The following is a 25,239-nucleotide window of genomic DNA, read 5'->3' on the forward strand; positions in this document are numbered from 1 at the left end:
CTTTATCACCTAGCAACCCTACCCATACCTGCCACCATTGCAAACAAGCTAAGACAAAAGTTTTGCAATTCTGGGACTAATAAATTGAAATGAATTATACAATGTAACCCTCTATTGACACTAATAAAATTATAATTCATGAGATGAAACATACTGAAATCAAACCAAACTCTTAGTTAGACTGCTCTTTTCAGGTGTCAGTTTTTGAATTTTCTGTGCTTCAAAATTTAATCTAAGTTTCCTTTTTTATTAAAAACAGGTCTAGGAAGAAGGAAAACAATCAGCTGACTATATTGCTTTTCAGCCTGTGATAAAAGGAAGGTAGTTACTAAGATTTTCAGATATTCTGAATGAATACGAAAAGGAAATTTCCATTACATAACAACCTAGATAGCAAGCACCTAACCAGTAAATAATGTACTTCAAAACAGATAAGTGGAAAATAAAATGGGAAACAAGCAAACCTCTCTGTACTCAGTCATACAGGTTTTTCATCACCTTCGTAGCCTGGTGTCCAATCTATTTTTGTATGATCACATGTGAAAATTCTGTGTCCAAAAGGCTAGTTTAATTCTTATGACAAAGATCATTGCTCAGAAGAGAATAGGCAAAAGAAACTAAAATCAACATATTTATTTGTTTTTCTGTTTAAATGATGATAATAGTTGTAATAATCATAGGTCCTGCAGCCATGGCTACACAGCATCAGATGACAGCATCTTTAATGTGTTCCTTTTAGCTCCCAAATGTAGGCATTGCTCCTTCCTCACTGTTGCGGATTTATCCCCTAGTCTACAGCTGCTGGTGTTCGGGAACCCTAATGTGAGTTTTAATGCTGTTGAGTGGATAAGGTTTTATTTGAAGGGAAGCAGCACCATCTATTGCAACCTGATAGCTTAGCTCTAGGTGATACAAAGAACAGAGCTGGCCTGAGCTGAGTTTTAAACTATTTCTTGCATGTACTTTCATAAGTTTTTCCCAGACCAGCTTCAAATGCGGTTGGGATCTCAGTTTGTATATAATAAGGGACAGGGGTGTGTGGCATGTGTGCATGCATCTAATAAAAACGTGCATCTAAGAGACATACTTGTTTACAAACTAAGATAAAAGAATAGCATAAGCCTAGTCCTGACTAAGTGTTGCTTTTAAATGACTTGGCTGGAGTTTTCATTTCTGAAGTGGGAGGACAGTCAAAAGTTAAGATTATGTTTTACCCAGGTGATATTCTCTCAAAATTTTCTTTCAGAAGCAGCGTTAATGTAGGTGTGCAGTACAGTATGTTCTTCTAATAATGACAGTGCTATTGTCATCCATCTATACTTCTGGTTCTTCTCTTTTTCCAGACTGTCTACAAAGCCTGGCTCTGTTCCCAGTATTTTGAAGTCACACAGTTTCACTGCAGCAACAGAATTCCTTGCAAGCAATACTGTTTGGAGGTTCAGACGAGGTGTCCCTTTATATTACCAGACAATGATGATGTCATCTATGGAGGACTATCAAGTTTCATCTGTACAGGTATAGTATAGAAAAGCTAATTTCACTTGTTTTCATAAATCTAAATGTGAAGGAGAGTATGGATAATGTTTCTTCCATTAGCTCTAACTGTGAGAGCCTGAAGGTATTCCTCATCACAAAAAATTTGTCGGAGGTGCTAGGATTTGAGCCCAGATTTAGTAATGCACATTTATGCTACAGCTTGCCACAGTCATTAACTTTACAAAATAAAATTACTAGAAGAAATTTGTTCTGGTTATTTTTTACGCTTAATAATTTGGTGGAGGATTTTTGTTGCTCTGTGTCATGCAGTACTCGGAGAAAGAGGCTCTGTGTCATGCAATATTCAGAAAAAAAAGAGAAAGGCAAGTCCAGTTTGTAATATATTCACCTTTGTTCACCTGCTTTCTTATGTCAGATAAATGAAGAATCTGAGGCATAGCACTCAAAACTGTGCAGCAGCTCTTGGAAGGTAAATGTCTAAGGAAAGGTCTTTCACTAGTGAAGAATTTTAAGAATCAGTTGTTCACCTGTGAAGAACTGATCTTTTGGTCTCTTCTTGAGTCTTGTTACATTCTGTGAGTATTTTAATTTTAAAAGGTATTGCTAATATATGTCTACACATTGATTGATAAAATGATTTGGTTCCTTTTTTACATTCCATTCTGCTTCAAACATTATCCCAGAATGACCCAACCAGAGAGGATGTGGTAGGCAAGAAATACTTTTAGTACATCTCAGGTACCGCAGATACTTTTTTTCAGGACTCGCTGGGAGTCATCCACACAAAATTTCATCTCATATCAATGTTATCTGCAGATTTCTGGTGTCTAGAGTATCATCTGAGAATCCTGAAGATATTTAGGTGACTTATTCCCACTAAATCAGTAAAAAGGCATTTCAACACTTAGATCATTTGACAGTCTGGTCCCAATATCTGAAATTAGACAGCCTCCACCTTAAATTAGGGCTGCACTGGAAAGCTTCATTCCAAATGCGCTGCCCAAGGTAAGCTACTTAAAAACAGAGTAAAATATAAAACCCCATAAATGTTCTATACCATCTCAGAGGCAGGCATAATATTTGTGGCAATTCACTTCCCCTTATACACTGTGTTTGGATTTAGGGGGGGTTCTGGTAGCAAGATATTTACTGTATTTCTTCTTGAAGATTAAGCCTATTGTGCACAATCGAGCAATATCCATCCATATGCAAAAGACAATATAATGAAATGTAAGCTGAGTTATAATTTGGTAGTCATCAATAAGGTAATGGTGCTTAGCACTTCAATGCATTTCATAAATATTAATAGCCTTCCAATATGCAAACACAGCAAGCAAATGAGCATTATTTTCCAGTTTAAGATAGGACAGTAAAAGCTGAAGTGAGAGACTTAGGACATTTTTATTTACGACGTGTATACAATATATGTGTGTGTGCGTACTTGTATATACACGTGTGTGCACACTTACACACACAATGGCAAAGAACAAACAAAAAATAAATAAAACCATCTTAGTAATTATTTCAGAAAATCTCTCAGAAAATACATATCCACCTCTTCATTTTCCTAGAATATCTCCAAGTCCAAATTCCTTCCTAAACCAGACAAAATAGATGACTTTGCAAAGATTACTGACAGTCAGTAGCTCTGAGTTTGGGATGAAAAGCAGATTGAGGGGAGGATTAAACTCATTTTAGTGCAGGCATTAGTAGCGTGGGTATCTACACATAAACTCTATGACTAAGCTCTCACTAGAGTCACTGAAGATCTGGTGTAGTCAGTAGAGCTGAGCGCTATTTAATTCAACCTAAGTAGGCATCTGCACCTGATGAGCTGACTAGCTCTCTGTGCCCCGCTAACAGCGCTGGCTCCGCTCCATTTGCTGTAGCTGCTGTTAGTGCCCAAGATCTTATTGCAGACACTTAAAACCAGGGTGACCTGAATCTCAGCTCAGCAGTCCGCTAACTGATATTTGGTTGAACTTTTTGTCCTCTCGAGTCAAGACCCTCAGCATCAGCAGAGCAGAGCTTGTGTTCACGGACCCCTAGGAGACAGCACGCTGACACTAGGCAGTTGTGTGCAAGAGAAGATGCTGAGGAGAGGTACAAGGCTGAAATCCAGATTTTGCCTGGCATACAGGCCCATTGTCACCCTCTTATTAATCAGCAGCTCACCGTAAGAGCACCTCCTGCCACTAAACAACAGGAAATTAGTATCTGCTCTGGGACTAAAGAATTACACTTCTCTGCAGTTTAGTGAAGGCAGAATTATTTCATGCAAAGTACGGTGAGTTCAACAGCACACAACATACTCTACCTCAACATAGCTTGTGGCTTGACAGTTAACTTGAACTCCATTTGCAGAAAAGCAACTGAAAGCAGGCCACCCAGGTCATGAGGGATGTCTTCTCCTGCTCCGCTTTCTCTGAGCTCCTGTCTGGCAGACACGTTCTGGGATTTCTAGTTACTGATCTTGCTCTTCCTGGGCTGGGTGAAATTCATTGGCAAACCCCAAAAGAGTCAGGTCACAGGTATTTCTATGTGATATTTAGGTGCTATAGCTGGTTGTCTGCTGTCTCCATTCGACCCTTCCCAGTAGGGAAGCTGGTCACCATTGAGCTCTGCTACAGGAAACACAGCAGCAGCAAACTTCATGTTCAGGGATTCCTCATGAATGGCATTTTGCCACAGCCTGTCAGTCATTTAAATTAGGCTTGAATATCTCTGCTGCTCCTGGCTCCGATGGCATCCCCTGGAGAGAAATCCTACAGGTCCTTTTTTGAAATTTTGAGTTACATTTTCAGAGGAATCCAGCAGGAACTGAATTGGGTTATGTCGGTATGAGATTTTTTCCCCCATGAAACTAATGAAAGACTAGCTGGCTAACTAAGGAACACTGTTAATTATAAAATATTTTCTGGACAAAAAAAATGACCCCCTCTGCTTATAGGATGATTTATCTCTGAGAAACTTCAAGAACTTGTGGATTCTGATTTTCTTTAATAATGTTTTAGAAGCAACAGTTTTATAAGGAGGGCTTCCCTTCATCCACTCCATGGTAACAGACTATTTCCTCTAAGGTCCAGTAAAGATCTAGGTTAATGGAAAGACAGAGGACCGATTTCTATAAAACATTTCAATACGCAGTGGAAGGCAAGTAACAGGAAAAGTTGTACGGGTGATACTGTTTTTATTTGATATTGATTACAGCACAGAGCGCAGGATGTACATACAAATATTACAGGCCATTTTCCAATTGCAGTTAAATAAGAGGCTGGTGTGGCTTCATGTCACCAGCAGCAGTAGGAGCTGCAACAGCAGTACCAAGCTGCCGCCTCCCCTCCCCATCCCCATCCCGCCGCAGCGGTGAGCACCTGCTGGGAGCGGGGCCATGGGGGCACCGGTGGACAGGGAACTCACATACTTTTTTTTTTCTTTCAGGGCAGAATTTTCTCGAGGTTGGAGGCTGAAAAAAAAAAAAAGTACTGGAGATTGTAAAAAGAAATAATAACAGAGGTTTTATCCTTCCCTAGAAGGCCCACGTGATGAGAAAACAGCATAGGACTGGCTATTTTTCCCAAGAAATTTTGCAGTCATTGTTATGTCTGACACCATCAAATAAAAAAAAAAGTTGTAGTTTATAATATGGATTAATAATGACTTCTTGGAAATTCCTGAAGGACTGGTATAATAAGTAAGAAGTATTCTAGCCTGAGAATGTCTTACTTGATTACCTCCAATGAACGTAGATAGTGGGAAAAGCAGAGGGGATGCTACACTAGTTGTGTATCACCAGAACTTGTCTTTTGTAAAAAAGCATGTGAGGATGTGAGACCATTGCAGTGCAAGAGGAAGTACTTGGGAGATTAATCAAAACAATCAGAATCACAGTGTGGTTCTGATTATGGAAACATGCAGTTAGCTAGGAAGAAGTTTGTGTTCCCCTCTCCCCCCTTTCTTCTAGGAAATAGAAGGAAAGAAATCGTTCTGGAACATACTGTTTTTAATATTCGTTAAAATTGAACGGTTGCTTTCAGTTTAGACTTTCAGAGTTTATATCCATATGATTAAAGTTTCCAGTGGTTTCATCTAATGTTTCTTTCTGCAGCTCAGATGTCTAGAATTGCCCGTGCAAAACAAAATCTTATTTAAGGGAGATAATAATAGTGTTTAGGCATACATACACACACGCGGCAGATTACAGTGAATGAGTCCCGTGCAAAGTTCCAGGTAAAGTTTTTTATGTAGCCATCTTTTCCTTTTTTTCCTCCAGTGTGAATGGAAGATGTGGAAGATTTCTTTCACACATGTTCTCTGAGTGTGAAAAGAGAGCTGAAAGTTGTATGACTCTATGTACAGAGCACTGGGAAGAGACTGGTAATGATTCACAACTCCTGCTTTTCCCATGCCTTCCAAAGTAATGTGGTCCAGCAGCTGGCCTGGGGACTGGTCCAGCCCATGAACTGTTTCTGTTTGACTTGCTGCCATCTCCCAGTGGAGACAGAAAGAGGATGCAGAGGCCATAAATGTTTTCTTCACAGCCAAAACTATCCATTCAGGCCTGCAGTTTGCTCAACGCAGAAAACATGAGAGCTCAGTTTTCACCAAATGATCAGCAGAGTTGCCCAAAGAGAGGGGAGAAGAGGTTACCTCTCCTCCGCACACGTGGCCCTTCCCCGAGCAGCCAGGATATGCCATCAAGACCAACGCTGCAGTTGCATCCACATTAGCAATCTAGTTCAGGAGTGTACTTTTGAAGCAAATCTCCTGTTCATAGTCCTTGCTGTTTGACTTGCACTGGGGAGAGGTCTTGGAGGATACAAACTGGGTTCCTTTGGACTAAACTAAACTAGGAGATGTGCTACAGGACCATACCTAGCACGCCCCAACCGCTGATGCACAAATGGTCTACAGAATTAGACTAGAGCTAGAGTGAGGTAAAAACCCTCCAAATGTATTTAGGGTTGACACAAGATACTCAGCACCAGCTGTTTCATTATACAGATCTTCTCCTCTTGCCCCAAACTACTTGTTAATACAGATGTAGCCTATTTGCCTGCTGGGAGTACAGTCCCAAAACTGCTATCTGTGTGCCAAGTCTGGACCACCTTAGAGTGCAGAATTAGGGCTAGCTGTGTTGCTAAGGGCTTTCTTTGTATTGATCAAGACTTACGGTCTCTTTGTGCCTTGTGGCATAACAGGGCCATCACCCAGCAGCAAGTATCAGGCAGGAAATCTCAGCCATGTTCTCACGCTCTTTGCCTGTACAATAGATGTCACGGAATTTAAAGGAGCACTTAAGTTCCCCTGTGAAGGAAAGGAAGGGAATGTAGTGAGCAGCAATAAGGCAGAGATGCGTTGCATCAGCTTCTTCCAAAACCAGCATGGCACCCTCTGGCACTTCCTAAGAGCAGCGTCATCAGAATGAGTCTTCTGTCAGCAGGAGGAGAGTCAAATTTGTCTACTTTCCTGTGCTGAACACACTTCTGATACTTTTCAGTGTAGAAAGAGAAAGTAAGGGGAGAGAAGAGGTGAGTGGGCAGGTGATTCAGGTGCTTTGAATCACTCATATCTTTCCATTCGGTTCATATTAATTTAGGCTCCTAATTTCATGTGTTCCAATCAACACCTCAGTTGCTTGGAATGCATAGTGTGAACATTCTCTCATATATCAATTTTTGGCAAACATCAGTAACATATTTTTATGTGATCCCTGCAAAGTAGTGCTTCCTCAGAAACTCCTCCTCCTTTAGAGTAAAGAAGAGTATTCACCAGAACACTCAATCATGTTTCATAGCACACACTAATGTTTCTAAGGACATAGTGAGAATTATTACAGAGAATTCTCACCAATCTGTAGAAAGAGTTTGTTGACTAACAAAGCTCAACAAAGGTATTAGGAACAATACTTTAAACTGCAGCTTCCTCTCAAGGGGTAATGTGTGCCTGGGTTTCACCAGCAGGTTTAGCTATAGAGTGTCTGTTTCAAAACAGATGCCCTGATTTCAGTGCAATTTGAAAAGCAATTTCCTTGAGAAAAATTGATATATAGAATGCATCACAATCTTTTCTTTGTAGAACAATTCAAGAAGAGAAAAATCTCTGAATTCAATCTGCTTTATGTTGTTCTTGGCAAACTCAAAAAAATTTATATACTTAATCCAAATTCTTACTCTAAAAATAACTCATAATAATGTGTCATTTGCCTCCTGCCTACACTTCTTAGTAGGTCCTAAAATATCAAAATATTAAGCTAACACAGACAGCAGGACAAATCCCATTTTTGTTTGACAAGCATGGTTTAAATAGTTACTAGCTATGGATCTGCTTACAAGGAAAATTTGACGTGGTTTTGCAACAGAATCTGTCAACTAAATGGCTAATCTTTTTGACTGTAGTTTTCTTCTAGTCTAGAATATTGGGGCTTTCCCATGAATGAGGTCTCATATCATAATAAGTTTGTTAGCTGCAAATGTTCTTCCATAAAAAGCCCCAGGCAATTAACCTATTGATATCCCTGAACTTTCTGTGGTAACACAGTACTTTTAGATATGTATGACCCTTTCCTTTCATGTCACAGTAGTAAATAATTTTGATCAAAAATTGTACATAATAGAAGCAAAACTGGAGGGGGAGCTGGGGAAAGCCAAATGCTTGCTAGAAGCAAGTTATCGGACCCTTATCCTGTATCTCAACATAGCAGAGATAAAACATAGCCTTGAGAGTTAGCTATTTACTTATTTTTCTGACCTGCAGCAGCTCAGTCACTTTTACAGGGATAACACCAACAGGAGGAAATTGGTCCTGTAAATATTTCAGGGAAAAAATATCCATGCATGGTGAAGAAACACAATGAATTTTTCTTGAATGTGGACATGTACACACAGGAAAATATCCCCGAGGCAACTATCTAAAATAGTCACCAACATATAGTGATAAAACAAAATTAAAACAGAGCAACCCAGATTTCCTCCAACCATTGGAATGGAGTCCGAAATGGAAATTAGCCTTTTCAAAAGAGCTGAACAGCCTTATTCACCAGTTTAAGAATAATCTGTTTGACTAAAGAATAAATTATTTCTCTTTAAGCCTTCTTCTACATTTCATTTTATTACTTTTTATAATATGAAGGGTGTAAAATACATGTCTAAACAGAAGCATCATAATGTGTCACAGACACAGAAATTTAGAAATTGAGAGGACCATCTGGATAAGATCGAAGAGTGCTGGCTTGCAGATCAGATGTAAGCAAGCAGCAAAATCTAGTCATATAATATCTAATGTGTTCTCTTGCCTTCTGTAGTTGGGAAATGTTAATACTGAAATCTCAGAAATAATTCCCCAGAAAGAGAAATGTCATGCAGAGTGTTGGCGTTCACTGTTACAATGATGTCACTGCTGGATGGATCACTCTTGGCAGACATTATTTACTTTGGGCTTCACAATAAAATGGAGCATTCAAAAATTCTGGTATACTACATCTACTTACCAGGTTTCTTCTTCTAGTTCATGGCCTTTTCTTCAAGCACAAGAAGCTTGGTATGCCTCTCAAAATAATCAGAAATCTATGTTAAGAGAGACCACAATTCAGAGTTCTACAGAAAGAAAATGAGGAAAAAACATACAGTAAGAACTGGTTTATTTCTGTGGCTTTCCAAAATACTTATCCAGCAATGACAACAAATACATCAACCAGGCCAGTTTCGTTTGATGCAGAATACTCTGGCTCCATAGCTCTTTCCGTAGCAAAGAAACCAAGAAGCGGGCCAAGCCAGAGCAGCTGCTGCAGGTACAGATCCAGCTACAAGCATGACACGTCCTGAGAAGTGTTGCGGTGAGATGTGGAAATGCAACCACCTCTTTTGCATGCTGGCTCCTGAGCAAAAGAAATGCAAGTGCTCAACAGAAACCAGAGCATTCTCTGAGTTAGCTGGTGATCTAGCTGGTCAGCAGACCATGCATGCATAGACAGTCTTTGTGATTTTAATTCTTGTTTAAGAACTTATTTGCTGTTTGCTGCTTTTCCCCCAAAGCTTTTTCCGCACAAAGTGAGTAACATGCTCATGCTGTCACACCTTTTTCAGTATGATTCAGCTGAACAGGATACACTAGATTTATCTACAGTCATGTATCCATGAACATAATTTCAGTCAAATGAGTAGCCTTAATTCTTGCATCAGTATTAGGAACTCACACTCCCTACAGATATAGCTGCTGTGCTGATCATCAAAATGTTTTCTGCCTGTGAAAAAACTATCCAGTTAAAAAGCAGAGATAGCTTTTACATGACCTTCGTGAGTGATAGCATATCTGTCTGGAGAATGGTTTGATACCAAAAAGTATCCTGGCAAATTCTAGATCCTTGATTATGATCAAGGTCCAAGAACCTCCATATGCACTGAGATTTCTGCCGGTGAAAATATAGGTGAGTGCTGGGAAAAGTTGGGAAAAGGGAGATCCAGAGCTGAGAATTTTAAGTGAAAAGTGAAAAGCAAAGTAGGTTTCGAACCAGTAACAGTTGGTAAGTCAGTCTCAGAAATACAATTAACGAACATCCGAGTATTACAGAGTAATGTTGTCTGCAAGCTGAACTGATCCTTTTTATTTCTTATCCCAAACTCTGTGTCCATATAAAATGTTTTGATAAAAGAACAAACTAGGTTTTTCCTCCTTGATTTTCCAATGCTGATGTAGCCAGCTTTCCAGGCTTTCTGGCAAGTCACGGGTTTGTAGCCTTCTGTCTGAGTAGACTGACTGATAAGATCCAAGGGGCCAAAACTGATACTTATGGCTACAAACAAGTATGTGGTGAAGCACAGTCATCAAGTTTTATTATTTCAGTGCAAAAGCTCTGACTGAATTTATCTAAATGTGCTGCAACTGTCATATGAATAGTGGTTCTGTAGTTAATTGATTATTAAATATGTAACTGCAAATTCAAAACCTAAATTCGATTGCTGAATTGAAAAAAAAGAGGAAATGTAATTTTGCATTAAGGAACAAGTTCAATGCAGCTTTGAATGTGGAGTTGCCTCCAATTTATTTATAATTCAGTAAGTGCATACAAACTATTTAAATACCTTATGATTGCCAACTTGTATATATAGGCTTTGATTTCAAAGGAAGTCTGGGTTTCCCTATAACAAGAAAGGCACGAAATATAGTTTGAAGAGTAAACAAGCCTCAGTGGGATCAAAGTATTAACCATTCTCTGTGTCTCTTCAATTACCGCTAACAGTTTGAGCTACTGCAGTCACAGCACAGATTGTATAATTACCTGCTCTGGGAGGCACCTCCTGTTTGTTACCATGTTTAAAAACACTCTTATGCACACAAACACCAAAAGATGGGTCTCAGAAAATAGGGTGTTAGCAATAAGACTGCTTTATTACACTTGCAATAAACAACTGTCCACAAGTTCCAAAATGTAACAGAATCTCTTCAAAAGTATGAAGTACATTTAGTGATGATCTGAGAGAGAATAAATAATTTTCAAGCATTGGTATGCTGCCTTAAGCATCTGACTACATAGGTGCAAAAATGGCCTGATTTCCTACAGAGTAAACCCTGACTTTACAGAAATCAAGCAAGCTGTTCTCATTCCTGTACCTTTAAAAACTTGGTTAAATCCAAAAATAGATACAACTTTATTTGGACTCATGTATAACATAGTAGACTGTTGTGTCAGCTATGTAAAAAAGTACCAGTCTAGGTTTAATCTGCGTTTTAACATGCTCAGCATACCTAATGTACTTTTTGTTTAGTTGCAGATAAATATTATGGAAGTAGGAATCAAAGAGTTCAGTTTTATCTTATTTTAAGGTGTGCTGCTTTTCTTTACAGGTTATTCACAAAGTACAAGCAGTCTGGTGCCTGGACCCAAGACTGTTATGCCTAGACTTGTAGGCATTGCTTTTTGAAAGTAATATCATTGCTGTAATACTTTAGACAAAATGTAATTCTTGTTCCAAGAAGTAAAGTTAATTTATAAATTATAGCAATTATGTAGCTGCTTTCAAAATCTTTATCCTAATATTTCAACACAGATAGGTGGGGTTTTTTTATAAAACCTAGCACTACCTTAGAGTATTTACTGCAAAATTTGTTCCAAGATCAGTTTAAATGGAGAAAAGGTGCTTGCCCATTTTGTTAGACATTCTTGCATTTGACTATTTGTTAAACAGCCTAATTAGGTTCTTTTAATTTGTCAGAAAAGAAGATATGTGAGAAGCAAACAGAACACTCTGGTTATGTTACTCTCCTATATAACAATGCAGACAGCATTGGCAATTTCCAAAAGGACAGTTGTGTCTTTCGGAAAAGACAGAACTCCTCTAACTGTTCAAAAATTCATAATCAGATCAGGCTGAGTAACTCAGTAATGTTCCAAAGGCAGAAATGGCCTAGATGTATAGTGAGAAATATCAAGAGATCCAATTATTGCATGGTGAGGAAAGATTGTTCTCACCTCTGGGATATGCCAAAGAGAACACCCCAGCTGGAAGAACTCAGCTGAGGTAGGGTAAACAAGTCGACTCTGAACAGCTCTGTTTGGGAGCTGTTGGATCTGTATTGGTTTGACAACCAATATTGTCACTATTGTCAGTATATCAATTATTTGCTATTTAATGCCTAACTTTTCATAGACAGTGGTATTAGTGGTATGTGCTTGCAGACTGAGGAAGAATTTCAAGATCCTTTCAAATTCTGTGGAAATGTCATTTGGTTACTTGTTACTTCATCATTAGTTGTTACTTCCCACGAAGGAAGGACTCAAAAATCCTTACCATTCAAACATCAGTAATTACTTTTTAATGCCATTTCTTTCCACAAGCATGCTCGGTGTCATACTTCTGTCGAATGATCTTTTGGTGTTGCTTCCTGTTAGACAGCGCATATCCCTTCAGCGACAATAACTATACAAACCGGCAAGTGTTTTGAGGGCCTCAGGCTCAGCCAGAGATGTGCATTCGATAGCCTAGACTAAACGATTGACTGTTCCTTTGAGCCACCAACTTCTGCCAATCTTTTTGTGCCTGATGTTTATTTTTTCTCGTGTTTACCCTACAGGGCTCTATGAAAACTATCCAACCAATGCAGAACCAGAATGCTGTGATGTCAGATGGGGACTATTATCAGATCATCAATCCAAAGGGACTATAAAAACAAGTGGCTCAACAATGTGTCACAGGACATCGCTCACAGTTTCATCAGCATCAAGACTGTGTAACAGCAGACTTAAACTGTGTGTTCTTGTATTAATTCTCTTACATACAGTACTTACAGTCTCAGCAGCACAGAACTCAACAGGACTGGGCTTTGGAGGCGTAACAACTTTGGAAGATCATTCAACCAACGAGGAATAAAAGAAAGGATTCATCTTACATGATAGAAACACAAGAGGCCCAAATGACTACAGTCAAAAATAGCAAGGACTGAGTGCTTTGCCCTCAGATCTCTTCTTGAATGACCTTTTGGGTAAAATGAAAAGAATGGGCCACTACCCAAACAACAAGGACACACGAACACAGCTTTTTATTGACTAAAAGGCTGTATGGTGACTTAAATTTCTCACACCATTTTATACACTGTGTTTTAATGTTTGGAGTTTCTTTTTTGTTTGTTTTTTGCACTTGTTAATACAGGATTTTATTTTTGGGACGGTTTCTCAAAGCTAAATTAAGTCTTTTCTCTGTCGATATATTTCTAGTCATTGTGTGTGTTCATCTGATAGTTCTGTCTTTTATGTCCTGTCAGTTTCTATTAGAGGAATGACTGCTATGATTCCATGACATAGCAAAAAAAAAAAAAAAAAACAAAAAAAAAACAAAACACACAAAAAAAAAACAACAAAAAAAATCACAAAAAGAACAACAAAACAAAATTTAACAAAAAAAAGAAAAAAAAAGAAAAAAAAGCAACCACAAATAAACCCAAACAAACCTAACTGTCCTCTTACCCACGGGAACCATTCATCTCCTTTCCCCTTCCCATCTCCCATTGCAGACAACGTACATTTGCTTCTGTCTGTGTAATCACAATGAATGGGTACACAATTCCAGTGTGCCTCTGCCACTGTTGCACAAACCAGTTGACTGAGCAAACCCAAAAGGAGCATGAAGGGGGTTCCTTTTAGCTGAACAAACAAGTGCTCTCCTTACAAGGTGGGATTGGACAGTTAAAAAATGTAAAGAAATATATAACAAACTGTTGCTCCAATACCCGTTTTGAAGAAGTCCAGTCCTTTCTCACTGGTCAGTTGAACAGGAGCAGCCTTTTTTAGATATGCTATGTAAAACCAGTTATGCTCAGCAAGTTGAGTAGTTGGGAAGCCTTCATATTGGAGGTGAAGGATTGGCATTCATTGTGAATTACGTTTTGAGTTCTCCTGCTGTCACATAACCAGCAGCTTTCCATAAGGAATGGGAGCAAAGAGCTTCCAAAATCCAAGTCTTTTTGTCTCAACAAGATTACACTAGAAGCCTTTGAGCATCTACAATACAAAGTATCCCTTTGGTTTTGATTCCATTGTTTTTCTAATATCTACGTGTTGTTGAAAGTTACTCTAGTTATTAAGGGTGCACAAGAATGTGTTAGCACAGATAAAGAAACTATTTTTTTTTAAATATATAGGACAACCGTTTTCATAAATGTGCAATAAAACCAGTAAAGATATACTAGGAAATGAGTAGTCGAGAAAAGATTGTAATACGATTGCTGATTTTTCATTGTTTGGGGTGGTTTTTAATTTGTTTCCTTTTATTTTTGTGGGAACATTTCACCTGCTGAGTGTACGAGAATTTGCTTTTTAAAAAGGCTTTTTAGAGTTTACAGTAGAATCAATGGAAGGAAAAGTTAATAAGGGCTGTTTTTAAAAACTTTACATTCCTTCCTATTCTCTAACTACACTTGGGAAGTGCACTTTAGAGATGTTTGTTGTGTAGCTGGGAGACGAAGGAAAACTATAGGAAATGTTGTCTTAGGAAATAAAATATAGTTACCTACTTTCTAACTATGAAATACCCCTTGATAAATATTAATGTTGTAAGAACATTTAATCACTGGTGCATAATGCGTTTTTGTATACACTTTATGGTCTGTTAAATTCTGGAGAAAAACAAAAAGAAGATAACCATGCTGCTTAAGCGGTTCAAGATGCACATGTTAAGCTTCAAAAGCTCAAATATTTTGCAAGAGTATTTGTTTTGATAGTGTTTTACTACAACCTGGACTGAAGAGCCTAAAATGATCTGTGCAAATATGACAACAACAAAAAGCACCAGCTAATGCAAAATTCTTCAGCACTGGTTTGTTTCTATACTTCCTCCCTTCCCTTCCTTGCACATGCTATATTTTGTTCAATAAAACATGGTGCTTTTTAGTTATTTTATTTTCTGTTAGAGGGGCATGTATTAATTATATTGAATTGATGCAAAAAGTGGGGAAAAATGTAGAAATGCAAATGAAAAAGCCTTAACTAATGGTAGAATGTAGACTTTTGAAAGGACAGAGATGTTATTGAAAAGTGATGGAGCAATAACTGGGCAGTGCTCTGGTACTGTACAACAGCTGATGAGTCACACTGCTGAGAAAGCTCTTACTAGGTGAGCTCTTGTTCAACTGACCTCTTAATTCTAGTAAGTGTGCGTGGTCAGTAAACAGTTTGTTATAACCTTTATCTACCTCTGCTGTGCAAAGGCCATCCAACATCCGTTTCTGTGACGTTCTTCATGGTTTTTTGTTCACGCCATTACTCACTGTCATCTATTTTTACACTGTACCAATACAGTAGCAAGTCTGGTTCATCCCGATTGAATTGGCACATGAAGAAGAGTTATTATTTCTGGTTTGCCTCATGGTGAATTAATGTAGAGAGCTATCTTTAAGGCATTTTCTTTCTTCTCTCCTGCTCTTCTTCATTCTTCATCCCTTATTTTTCTATAAAAATGTTTTCAGGTGGTGACAGTGAAAAATATGACTCCTCCACTGCTTGGCTACACTCAGTCACGTGTCATACAATATGAGAGAGACATGAGGAAAAACAGTGACAACATCATCACATCCATAAAGTAGCCAAATTAAACTTGGGCAAAATGAAGTGGGAAAAAAAATTACAGACTTTCAATTATTACACAAGTACAAGATGTCATAAATTCCTCCCCCTTTCCCCACCTGGAGTTAGTGCCTGCAGTTCAATGGTCTGTGAATTTTCTCTGTCATCTTTTTGATGTCTGTTTCTTTAATTTTTGAAACAAAGAGTCATGTTGCAGAGATGACTACTGCTGGGGTATCTGTTGCCATTTTCACTCCAGCAGTGTGGCATTCAGCTTCTCTTGGTGGCACCTGGGACATCAGGAGTAGACAAAGACTCTTCTATGAAGTTAAGCAACACGTAATCATGTATGATGCAAAATTCCATTCCATCCATTCCTCATTCGTAATAGTTTTCCTGGCACAAACTTAAGCATGCTTGATATTGTGCACATATTACTTTTTTGCCAGAATAAATTTGCATCTTGCCACTGCTGTAACTGCCATCTTGTTCCATTTCTCCTTGTACTGTATGCCTAACACATACATGATAAAGAGCTGGCTTAACAAAGAACTAGTACTAAAATATTTCTGCAAATGACTGATGAGATGAAAAAGAAAAAAATAGAATTTATTTTATGATCATATGGAAGAGAAAAATTTCCCATGTCTTTTATCGTCTTATTTTCTGCAATAGGGAAAATCCAAATTTTGTGCAATATGTTAATACTGCTAAGCCAAATGTCATATAACATAACTAGAGCTATATGTTATTCCTTATTGCATTTGCATTTGGTAATACATTATATTGACGCTTTTTTTTCATTAAAGAGACAGTATCTTTTTTTTTTTTAAATATAGCAGGTGAAGGCTGTCCTTCTGCACGCCATAATTTAAAGACAAAACCAACAAAATGTTAGAATGAAGTTTTAGTTCTATAAATGATGAAACCAAGCCATCAGCTGCCAAAGAACCTGTGGAACAATAGATACAAACCAAACGTAGACTTTCAAGAAATTCCTTCCTGAGGGTTAAAAATAACGTTATTCTAAGTGATTAAAGAAGAAAGAATGAGCGCTGTATTTCAAACAGCAGAGATGGCAGGTTTCATCCGGTACGCAATGTGGCGCTCAGCTTATATAGTTATACTCTTCTATTAAAAAGCAAGGGACAAGGACGTTGTCTTCTGCTCTCTCTGTATTTGTTATAATGAATGTCCTTTTTGTAAGCATTGCCTCTCCGCACAGAAGATACCTGCTTATTGTGAGAGCTGAAGACAGCTTATGTACGTGCACACAAATTTACACAGTGAAACCTGTCTTAAGCGACTATCCAAAGCACAAGCAAAACTCGTTTGCAGAGCAGAGGTAGCTCTGAGGAAAGTGAAACAAATTTGTCTTAGGAAATGTCAAGCTACCTGTAAGCAGTCCCCTAAGGGGTTTGTGAAGGTGCCTGGTCCTTACTGCAGCTTTCACTGTCTCTCCCGTCGGTGCCCCAGGGCTGTGATGAGCCCTGCCCAGGCAGGCTTCGAGCTGGGCTCAGAGTCATGCTGACTTCAGTGGGCCTCGATACAGGTACAGGAATGCACCCACAAAAAATCCACTCTAGCACATAGGTCTCGATTCATCGTCCCACAGTCTTTACTCAGGAATTGCTCGTGGGCATGGTGCATCAACAGAGGATGCCGAGTCTTAACAAGAGCCTGGCGATGGCAAATTAATGGTGAATGGTTCTGTTTTCTTATTATTGTCTACTGTTTTATTAGCTTGGTGAAGGAGTGGTTTCAAAATTCAGCTAGGAACACAGAGGACAAACTAACAGAAACCTCGTCATTGCGGAGATGAAACTAAATAGCCTTTCTGAGGTAAAAAGAGGCTCTGTCATCAGTCAGCAGCTGTCAGGAGACAGCAGTATTTTAGAAAAGCTTGGGAAAAGAATACGTTCAGTTCTGAATATGATAGTTCTCATTAAAACTAGATTTTGGGATGGCAAATAGGACTGGAGCGCATAACATTTCAACTGAGGGATTTAATTTGCCTGCAGGTTCTGCAACAACTCTGAGCAATCACGTTTACTGAACACCTCTAAGTTTTCAAGTATTTTCCGGCATTTTTTCCAAATGTTAACAGGCTTGATCTGTCCCTGGAGGGGGAAGAAGGGAGAGAGAACTACTGTGAGTGATGAAACTAAAAAAAAGTAAAACTAGAGCTGGGCCAAGTTGGAAAATCCATCTGAGAAACAAGCTATACTTCTTCAAAATATAACAGAGATGAAAAAAAAGATGCTTATGTAGGTGTAGATCTGTATAGAAATAGTTCTATCTTAAAAGAGAGACACCAATATATGTTATCCACAATTATTACAAATACAAAAAAACCACCAAAGGATAAGACTTATGAAATAAATAGGGCCAAATTACTGTATTTATGTTCCTTACTATGGAGTGTGAATTTCCAAGTAGAATTTCAGCAGCAGAAATATATTTTGTAATAAGAAAAATAAAAAATTTGGGGGGAAGGGACATATTTGGTTATTCATTCCACTATCCTGTCTCCTACAAGCTTAGTTATTATTCTTCTGAACTTTTCATTCAAATCCTTGACTTTTGCAGAAGGTTCCCAGCACAGACCCCGTCCCAGCGGTTCCAGTGGGTGTCAGGAGCACAGGAGGTCTCCGTCCTGGGTCCCAGGGGAGAGGCTCCATTCAAAGTGCTTCAGTCCGTTCTCCAGACTCTCTCATTCTCCTCATGCCACGTTCGTCTCTTGGACATACACAAAATGACTGGGTTTCCTCTTCAGAGCGGACTGTGCTTGCCCTGCTCATGCCCTCAGTCTCAGTCAGGCCCCATTACGAAGGCCAGAGAAAGCACTAGTGTACTTTAAATGCAAGACGTGAGCTGAACTCCCCGACCAACTGAGATAGGATTAAAATGATAGGCGTGCTTTGTAACCAGCCCTCTGAGTAAAGGGTGAGGATTTTACCAGCTGTGTATGTCTTCAAATCCTTTTGCTATTCTCAGACCGAGGACTATCTCAGCAGAAGGGACAAGCGGTTTGTTGACAAATTGCTCTTTGGGGCAGCTCAGACATTACCCCTCCCAGCTGCCTCCCTGGATGGTTTTGCCAGGATTTATTGTCCCAGAGTAGGATAAGCAGAAGAGAAGACATGATGTCCCACTCCAGTGCAAAATGAAGGGCATCTGGGTGAAGACTAGATTGCCAACAGAGACATCTGTAACACAGGCACACGTACCTTTCCATCAAGACTTTAGCAGTGGAGGGAATCAAAGAAAGCAGAGAGGTACTTTCTGGCAGAGGGATAAAGCAGGCAGCAGAGGGAGATAACATCTTCATACACCGCTGCAAGATTTATTTGAATGTATCCTTAGTCAGGACAACGCTGAGCATTGCTGCACCAAACTTTTGTGCATCTTATAAGTGGTGAATATACACGTCTGAATTAAGCTGGGTGAAGTGTAGTACACAATAGGAGTTGGTGATATAAAAAGAGAATCTACTGAGGAAGGTGCCACCTAAGCCAGTGGTCTCCACTGGACAGGATAGTCTTATTTTAGCCCTCAGAGTCGTCCTCTGAGCATCCAGGAAGTACCTCTCTCCACCAGGGATTCATGTTTCTAAAGTTTTTTACTAGCCTTAGGCTCCTACACCAGCTTTTTTGCATGAAATACAGATGGAGGATGAAGTGATAACCCTATACCAGCTAGAATGCAGTGATTGAGTTTCCTGTGAATGCACACTAGTCCTCTCTCTAAACAGCAGGCTACTCTTTACTGAATGAGAAAGAAGTATTTTTATCTGTTTCTTTTCTGGTGTTGCTCCAGTGGACACAAATTAATGAAGTATTAATTGGCCTAGTCAAAATATGCAAGGTCTGGTTACAGCACACATGTGGGAGAGGGATGCTCTTCTCCTCTGAGGAATGTAGGCAGATTATATATTAAGCAGTCGATAACCTGGTAGCATTACCTAATTTTGACAGCATTTATTACAATTTGCACAGGCGATACAGGATTTCAACCAAATGTGCTCAGTTCTAGTTACTTCACCCGATGGTGAATAGCACCTAGCACATTACAGGACCAAGTTCCTATGCGGTAGTGGTACTTAACTATTATCAGCTACTAATCAGCTTTCTAGGAAAACTCTGAAAAGAAAGCAGAGCAGCTACATTGGTTGGAAGATATCAGGCCTGTGAATAATGGGCAAAATAGTCACTAGTTTTTGTGGGTTTTGGAGAAGACCAGTAAAAACAAAGGCAGAAGAAGAAAAAAAATTGTCTTTTCTTTCTCCCATTCATTCCCTCCCTCCACTTTCCCCTTTCTCTGACAGAGTCACTGGTCTGACCTAGGACATATTTTTGCTTTAGTAGCCCTCTAAAAAATTAAATGCATTTGATAAGATGTAAAGCTCTCCTACTTTGTATTTGCTACATGTGCAGGAAAAAAAAACCAAAAAACCCCCCCCAAACCAAACCAAAACAACAACAAAAAAACCCACAAAAAAAGATTTATTTTTTCCTTCACAGAGAGGTGTTCTCCCATCAGTTTTCTATCCATCACTAGTCCACAGGTCCACTGAATTCAATGGGACTCATGCTTTTCATTTAGATAGAACTAGGATTAATACTATGGATCAAAACCTGCCCGTTCCAGCGCAAGTCCTTCCACTGACTTCAGGGAGGATTTGGAAAGCCCAAGGTCCCTTTGAGCACGTATAAACTCACATGGATAAGATAAATAAGCATGTGAACAGCTGAAAGATTGAAATGTTCCAAAGGTTTGTCCAAGTGGTTGGTCAAATAATTAGCTGCAGCTCTATGCAAAAGTCATGTTGAGCCAAAGCTTTGAGCTTTGCTTTGATAGACCTTTCTTTTTCTGAAATCTAACAAGCTTCATTCAGGGTTTGAATATGCAAAAACTTACACAGGATTATAAATACTAGAAGAAATATTGAAAAAAATTGACAATATTTTCACTCCTACAAGTGAAAATTAAATTAAAGAATTCTGATTATTGCATTTTTATTATTAACCCTTAATGACTATTTATGTAGTTCTTCAGAAGCTGCTTGGTTTCATTTGTTTGTTTTTTGTTTTGTTCAAAACCAGATTTTTGGCCTTTTAAAGATTCATATTGAACTATGCAGCTACAAATTACATGCTTATGTTAACAGATTTGCAATTAAAATTATTCTACTCTTCTGTTATTCCCAAATTGTATGAAGAGAAAGCTCATGTTAAAAGCAAATTTAATTAACTGTGTTTAATCTTGTTTCCTTTTTCTTTTCCTTCTTTTTTTTGTTTTTTCTTTCTACAGAGTTAAGGACTGGATTTTATTTGAAATGGCCTAAACAGGCATCAGTGTTTTTTAACTATATGGAATGTCCTATGATTCTTAGCATTGAAAAGAGGGCTACGTGGTCCTGCCAGAAAAAAAAAAAAAAGAAAAAAAAAAGAAAAAAAAAACCTGTAAATTGTAATAATATATTAAATATTGTATTATTATAGCAACTTTAGTTAAGCAACTAATACTATCTTTAATTTTTTACAGAGAACTTTGATGAAATAATTTATTACAATGACTCACAGAAAAACTTGTTTTCAAAATGACAGGAGAAACTGTTGAAGATTGTGAAAAAATACTAAAAATAATGCTCTACTAAGAATAAATTTAAAGATGCAACCAGTGAGTCTGACTTTTTGGGTACTAGGGATTTGTGAATGAAATTAAGCCCAAGGTGTTGGGGGGGGATAATGATTTTAAATAATGATTAAATTTAAACAACCTTCCTTTTTCCTCAAAAGAAAAACAAACAACAAAAAAAAAAAAGAGGAAAAAACCCAAAACAAAACAGAAAAGAACCTGTGTTCTCACCTGGACTGCAGCTACCTATTTTGTAAAATGCCTCTGACAAAAATATAAAGATTGAGGTAATTTCCTCATATTTAACTGGTTTTCCAGACTATACTGTATAACATAACATCAGTACTTTCCAGCTGTTCATCTCAGACTTCCTATCAAGGGAATAAAATTAGAAGAAATGAAAAATAATACCTACAAAAGAAAAGCATTTAATTTTTAGATCATGTGTATATCAAATTTCAGTGATGTGACATCTACAAAAATACATGTTCATTTATTACCTATGGGATACTCAATAGTTTATGATGAGGATCTGAATCAATAAGTGGTATTAGATATTTGTCTGTCTGGTCACACGCGGATTGGTTATTCTCAAAAGGGATTGGTAACAAAACAACACTTCAAAGAGGTAAGTACGGAGACATTTACAAGTCAGACTTCAAATGTTTTAGGAACCATTTTAGGTGACACTAAAGGATGGCAATACGTCTGTGGAAATCAGCGCTGTCCCTCCTGATGAGCCAAAATACAGTGAAGCTGGCATAAGGTACTGTGGGAAACAACAGGTGAAAATAAAAACTCATTTGTAACAGTCTGAGCTGTAAATACGGTGAGGAACTAAGCCAAAAGACTCCCAGTTTCCTCACAGCCCTGTAACCTGTCTGAGGTCTCCACTCACCTTCCCAGCCACCCGCCTTTTTGACCCAACCACCCGCTCACACAGGTAGGTGCGTGCAATGGGTGAGCGAAGGCCACCGCGACTGCTTCGTTTCAACGTGCAGATTTCATACAAACTCCTTTTGCGTGTCAGAATGGTTTGAAGCCAGATTTGCCCTGCCACGAATAGCTTCAGACATTGTGAATGAGAGTAATTTAAATGACTCAGTAGATTAAAACCAGTGGGCCAGCGATGCCAGTTCATCATTAGGCCACTGGCTTCCCAGGAAGAGACGTGAGGCCTCAACTTTGGGGTCAAATCTCCCTGACTGCAACAAGGTCAAGGTTTCGCTTTATGTGTGCAACACCATAAGGCCTAAAGTAAATGCCAGTGAAGTGTGGTTCCTATTTTAAGAAAACCGTTTGGAACTCAGAATTAAGTATTTTCTCTGGCTGGCCATTATTCACATGGGGATGAGAAGAAGGAAACAGAGTATCTGTAAACCAAAGTAAAACTCATTAAACTTTTGATATATATGTAATGTTATTTCAAGAACCTTGTCTTTCTTTTTTTTTCTTTATAACATATTTTCCATCTTTTTTAGTTTAACGTTGAGTTGTTCCACTTTTTTTAATAAAGCTTCACGAGACTACACTAGCCTATACTCTAGACTAAAAGTGACGGACTATGTTCTTCAAAAGTAAATGCATTTACCAGACCAAGCAAGCAATGAGTTTTTCAAGCATGTATTCATCACTTCTACCCAGTTATCTTATTCAGTCCTCTTCCATGCCCTCTTGCTTGTGGCCTCCTGCTTAATATGCCCTGAGCATTTCTTAGAATCATAGATTCATAGAATGGTTTGGGATGGAAGGGACCTTTAGAGATCATCTGGTGCAACCCCCCTGCCATGGCAGCGGCATCTTTCACTAGGTCAGGTAGCTCAAAGTCATGTCCAACATGGCCTTGAACAATTCCATTGAGGGGGCATCCTATGATGGGCAACCTGTGCCAGTGTCTCACCACCCTCATCAGAAAACCAACCTAAATCTACCCTCTTTCAGTTTAAAACCATTGCCCCTTGTCCTGTCACTACAGGCCTTGGTAAAAAGTCTCTCTCCATCTTGCTTATAAGTCCCCTTTACATATTGAAAGGTCTCCCCGGAGCCTTCTCTTCTCCAGGCTGAACAACGCCAACTCTCTCAGCCTTTCTTCACAGGAGAGGTGTTCCAGCCCTCTGACCATTTTTGTGGTCCTCCTCTGGATCCGCTCTAACAGGTCCGTGTCTGTCTTGTGCTGGGGACCCCAGAGCTGGATGCAGTACTCCAGGTGGGGTCTCATGAGAGTGGAGTAGTGATGGGGAGAAACACCTTCCTCAGCCTGCTAGCCCTGCTGCTTTTTATGCAGCCCAGGAAAAGATTGGCTTTCTGCGCTGCAAACACACATTGCTGGCTCACATCCAATTTTTCATCCACCAATATCCTTAAGTGGTTCTCTGCAGGGCTGTTCTCAATTTGTTCATCCCCCAGTCTGTATTGGTACCAGGGATTGCCCCTATCCAGGTGCAGGGTCTTGCATTTGGCCCTGTTTAACTTAATGAGGTTCAAATGGACCCACCCCTCAAGGCTGTCAGGGTCCCTCTGGATGGCATCTCTTCCCTCAAGCATACTGCACCACTCAGCGGTGTGTGGTGCCAGCCACAAACTCGCTGAGGATGCACTCAATCCCGCTGTGTCGCTGATTAAGATATCAAATAGATTTGGTCCCAGTGCAGAGCCCTGAGGGACACTACTTGTTACTGCTTTCCCCTTGGACATTGAGTCATTGACTGTAAGACTTCGGACGTGGCCATCCAGCCAATTCCTTATCCATTTAACAGTCCATCCATCAAACCCCTATCTCTCCAATTTAACAGCAAGAATGTTGTGGGGGACTGTATCAAAGGCCTTACAGAAGTCCAGATAGATGATATCCGTAGCTCTTCCCTTGTCCACTGATGCAGTCACTCCATTGTAGAAGGCCACTAGATTAGTAAAGCATGATTTGCCCTTGGTGAAGCCATGTTGGCTGTCTCTAATCACCTTCCTGTCTTCCACGTTTTGACATAACTTCCAGGAGGATCTGTTCCATGATCTTACCAGGCGCCGAGGTGAGGCTGACTGGTTGGGAGTTCCTGGGGTCCTCCTTTTTGCCCTTTTTAAAAATGGGTCTGACACTTCCCTTTTTCCAGGCACTGGGGACTTTGCCTGACTGCCATGACTTTTCAAATACCATGGAGAGTGGCTTGGCAGCTGGATCAGGCAGTTCCCTCAGGATCCATGGACCTACGCACGTTCAGGTTTCTCAGGTGGTCTTGAATCTGATCTTCGCTTACAATGGGTGGGGCTTCGTTCCCCTAGTCCCTGCCTTGAGGTTCAGGGGCTTGAGCGATTTGCACTCTTAGAAATCTCTATCTTTCCAGAATGGGAGTATATCTCTTCTTGTCAAATGCATAGATGCCTTCGTCTCAACATTATTTTAATCTAACAGTGATTTAATAAAGATTATCAGGTAATTTTTGTCCCAGGGACAATTAAACCAGAGTAATAGGCATAATTAGACATTTTACTTTACTTACGCTATTCCTCAGATACTTCAGAGAAGCCTTGGCTTCCTTGGAAGATTTTAGAAAGCTACCAGGAGCAAAGCTGCACTCCTATGTACTACATTTCATGTCCCGCTAAAAGAAGATTCAAATCTTCCTGCTTATGAAGATTCATGGAAAACATAAGTTTTTTAAAGGCTTTCTATGATCTCTATCCCAATTTGCTATGTAGTAGGTAGTGCTGGAAAAACTCTTTAGGCAAATATTTTATGCCTTTCATTTTCTGCTATGATAGAAATCCTCTCTGGATTGACTGTGGGCTTTTGAGTAGAGGCTTTCCCCCCTCCCAGTAAATCAATCAGGGACTCTAAGAAAGCTTAAATTCAGAAGAACATACAGATTTCAGAAACAGGTAAGACTGGAGGTACAACGGCATGTAGTACAGGGATATGTTGTCAGACACTAGGAGAAGGACTACTAGGCATAGGCACACAGTCCTGTATGCAATTTAATAATATAATTTGTATAGCAATGAAAAGGCAAGTGGAAGCCTGTGTCTGGCAAATTAGCAAGCGAGAGTCTAGAATG

General features: G+C 39.2%; 1 protein-coding gene across 1 annotated transcript in view; it reads left to right on the forward strand.

Annotated features, from left to right (window-relative positions):
- NALF1 (NALCN channel auxiliary factor 1) overlaps positions 1-16,024 on the forward strand; it is a 488,350-nt gene extending 472,326 nt beyond the window's left edge. Inside the window, exons 2-3 of the mRNA XM_052785670.1 lie at positions 1,344-1,515; positions 12,568-16,024. Coding sequence (XP_052641630.1) covers positions 1,344-1,515; positions 12,568-12,863 — 468 coding nt within the window. The 3' untranslated portion in view covers positions 12,864-16,024. The remainder of the gene's footprint in view (positions 1-1,343; positions 1,516-12,567) is intronic.
- Positions 16,025-25,239: the final 9,215 nt, after the last annotated feature.

The sequence above is a fragment of the Harpia harpyja genome, chromosome 4, assembly GCF_026419915.1.
Source record: "Harpia harpyja isolate bHarHar1 chromosome 4, bHarHar1 primary haplotype, whole genome shotgun sequence".
In the NCBI taxonomy this organism is placed as follows: Eukaryota; Metazoa; Chordata; class Aves; order Accipitriformes; family Accipitridae; genus Harpia; species Harpia harpyja.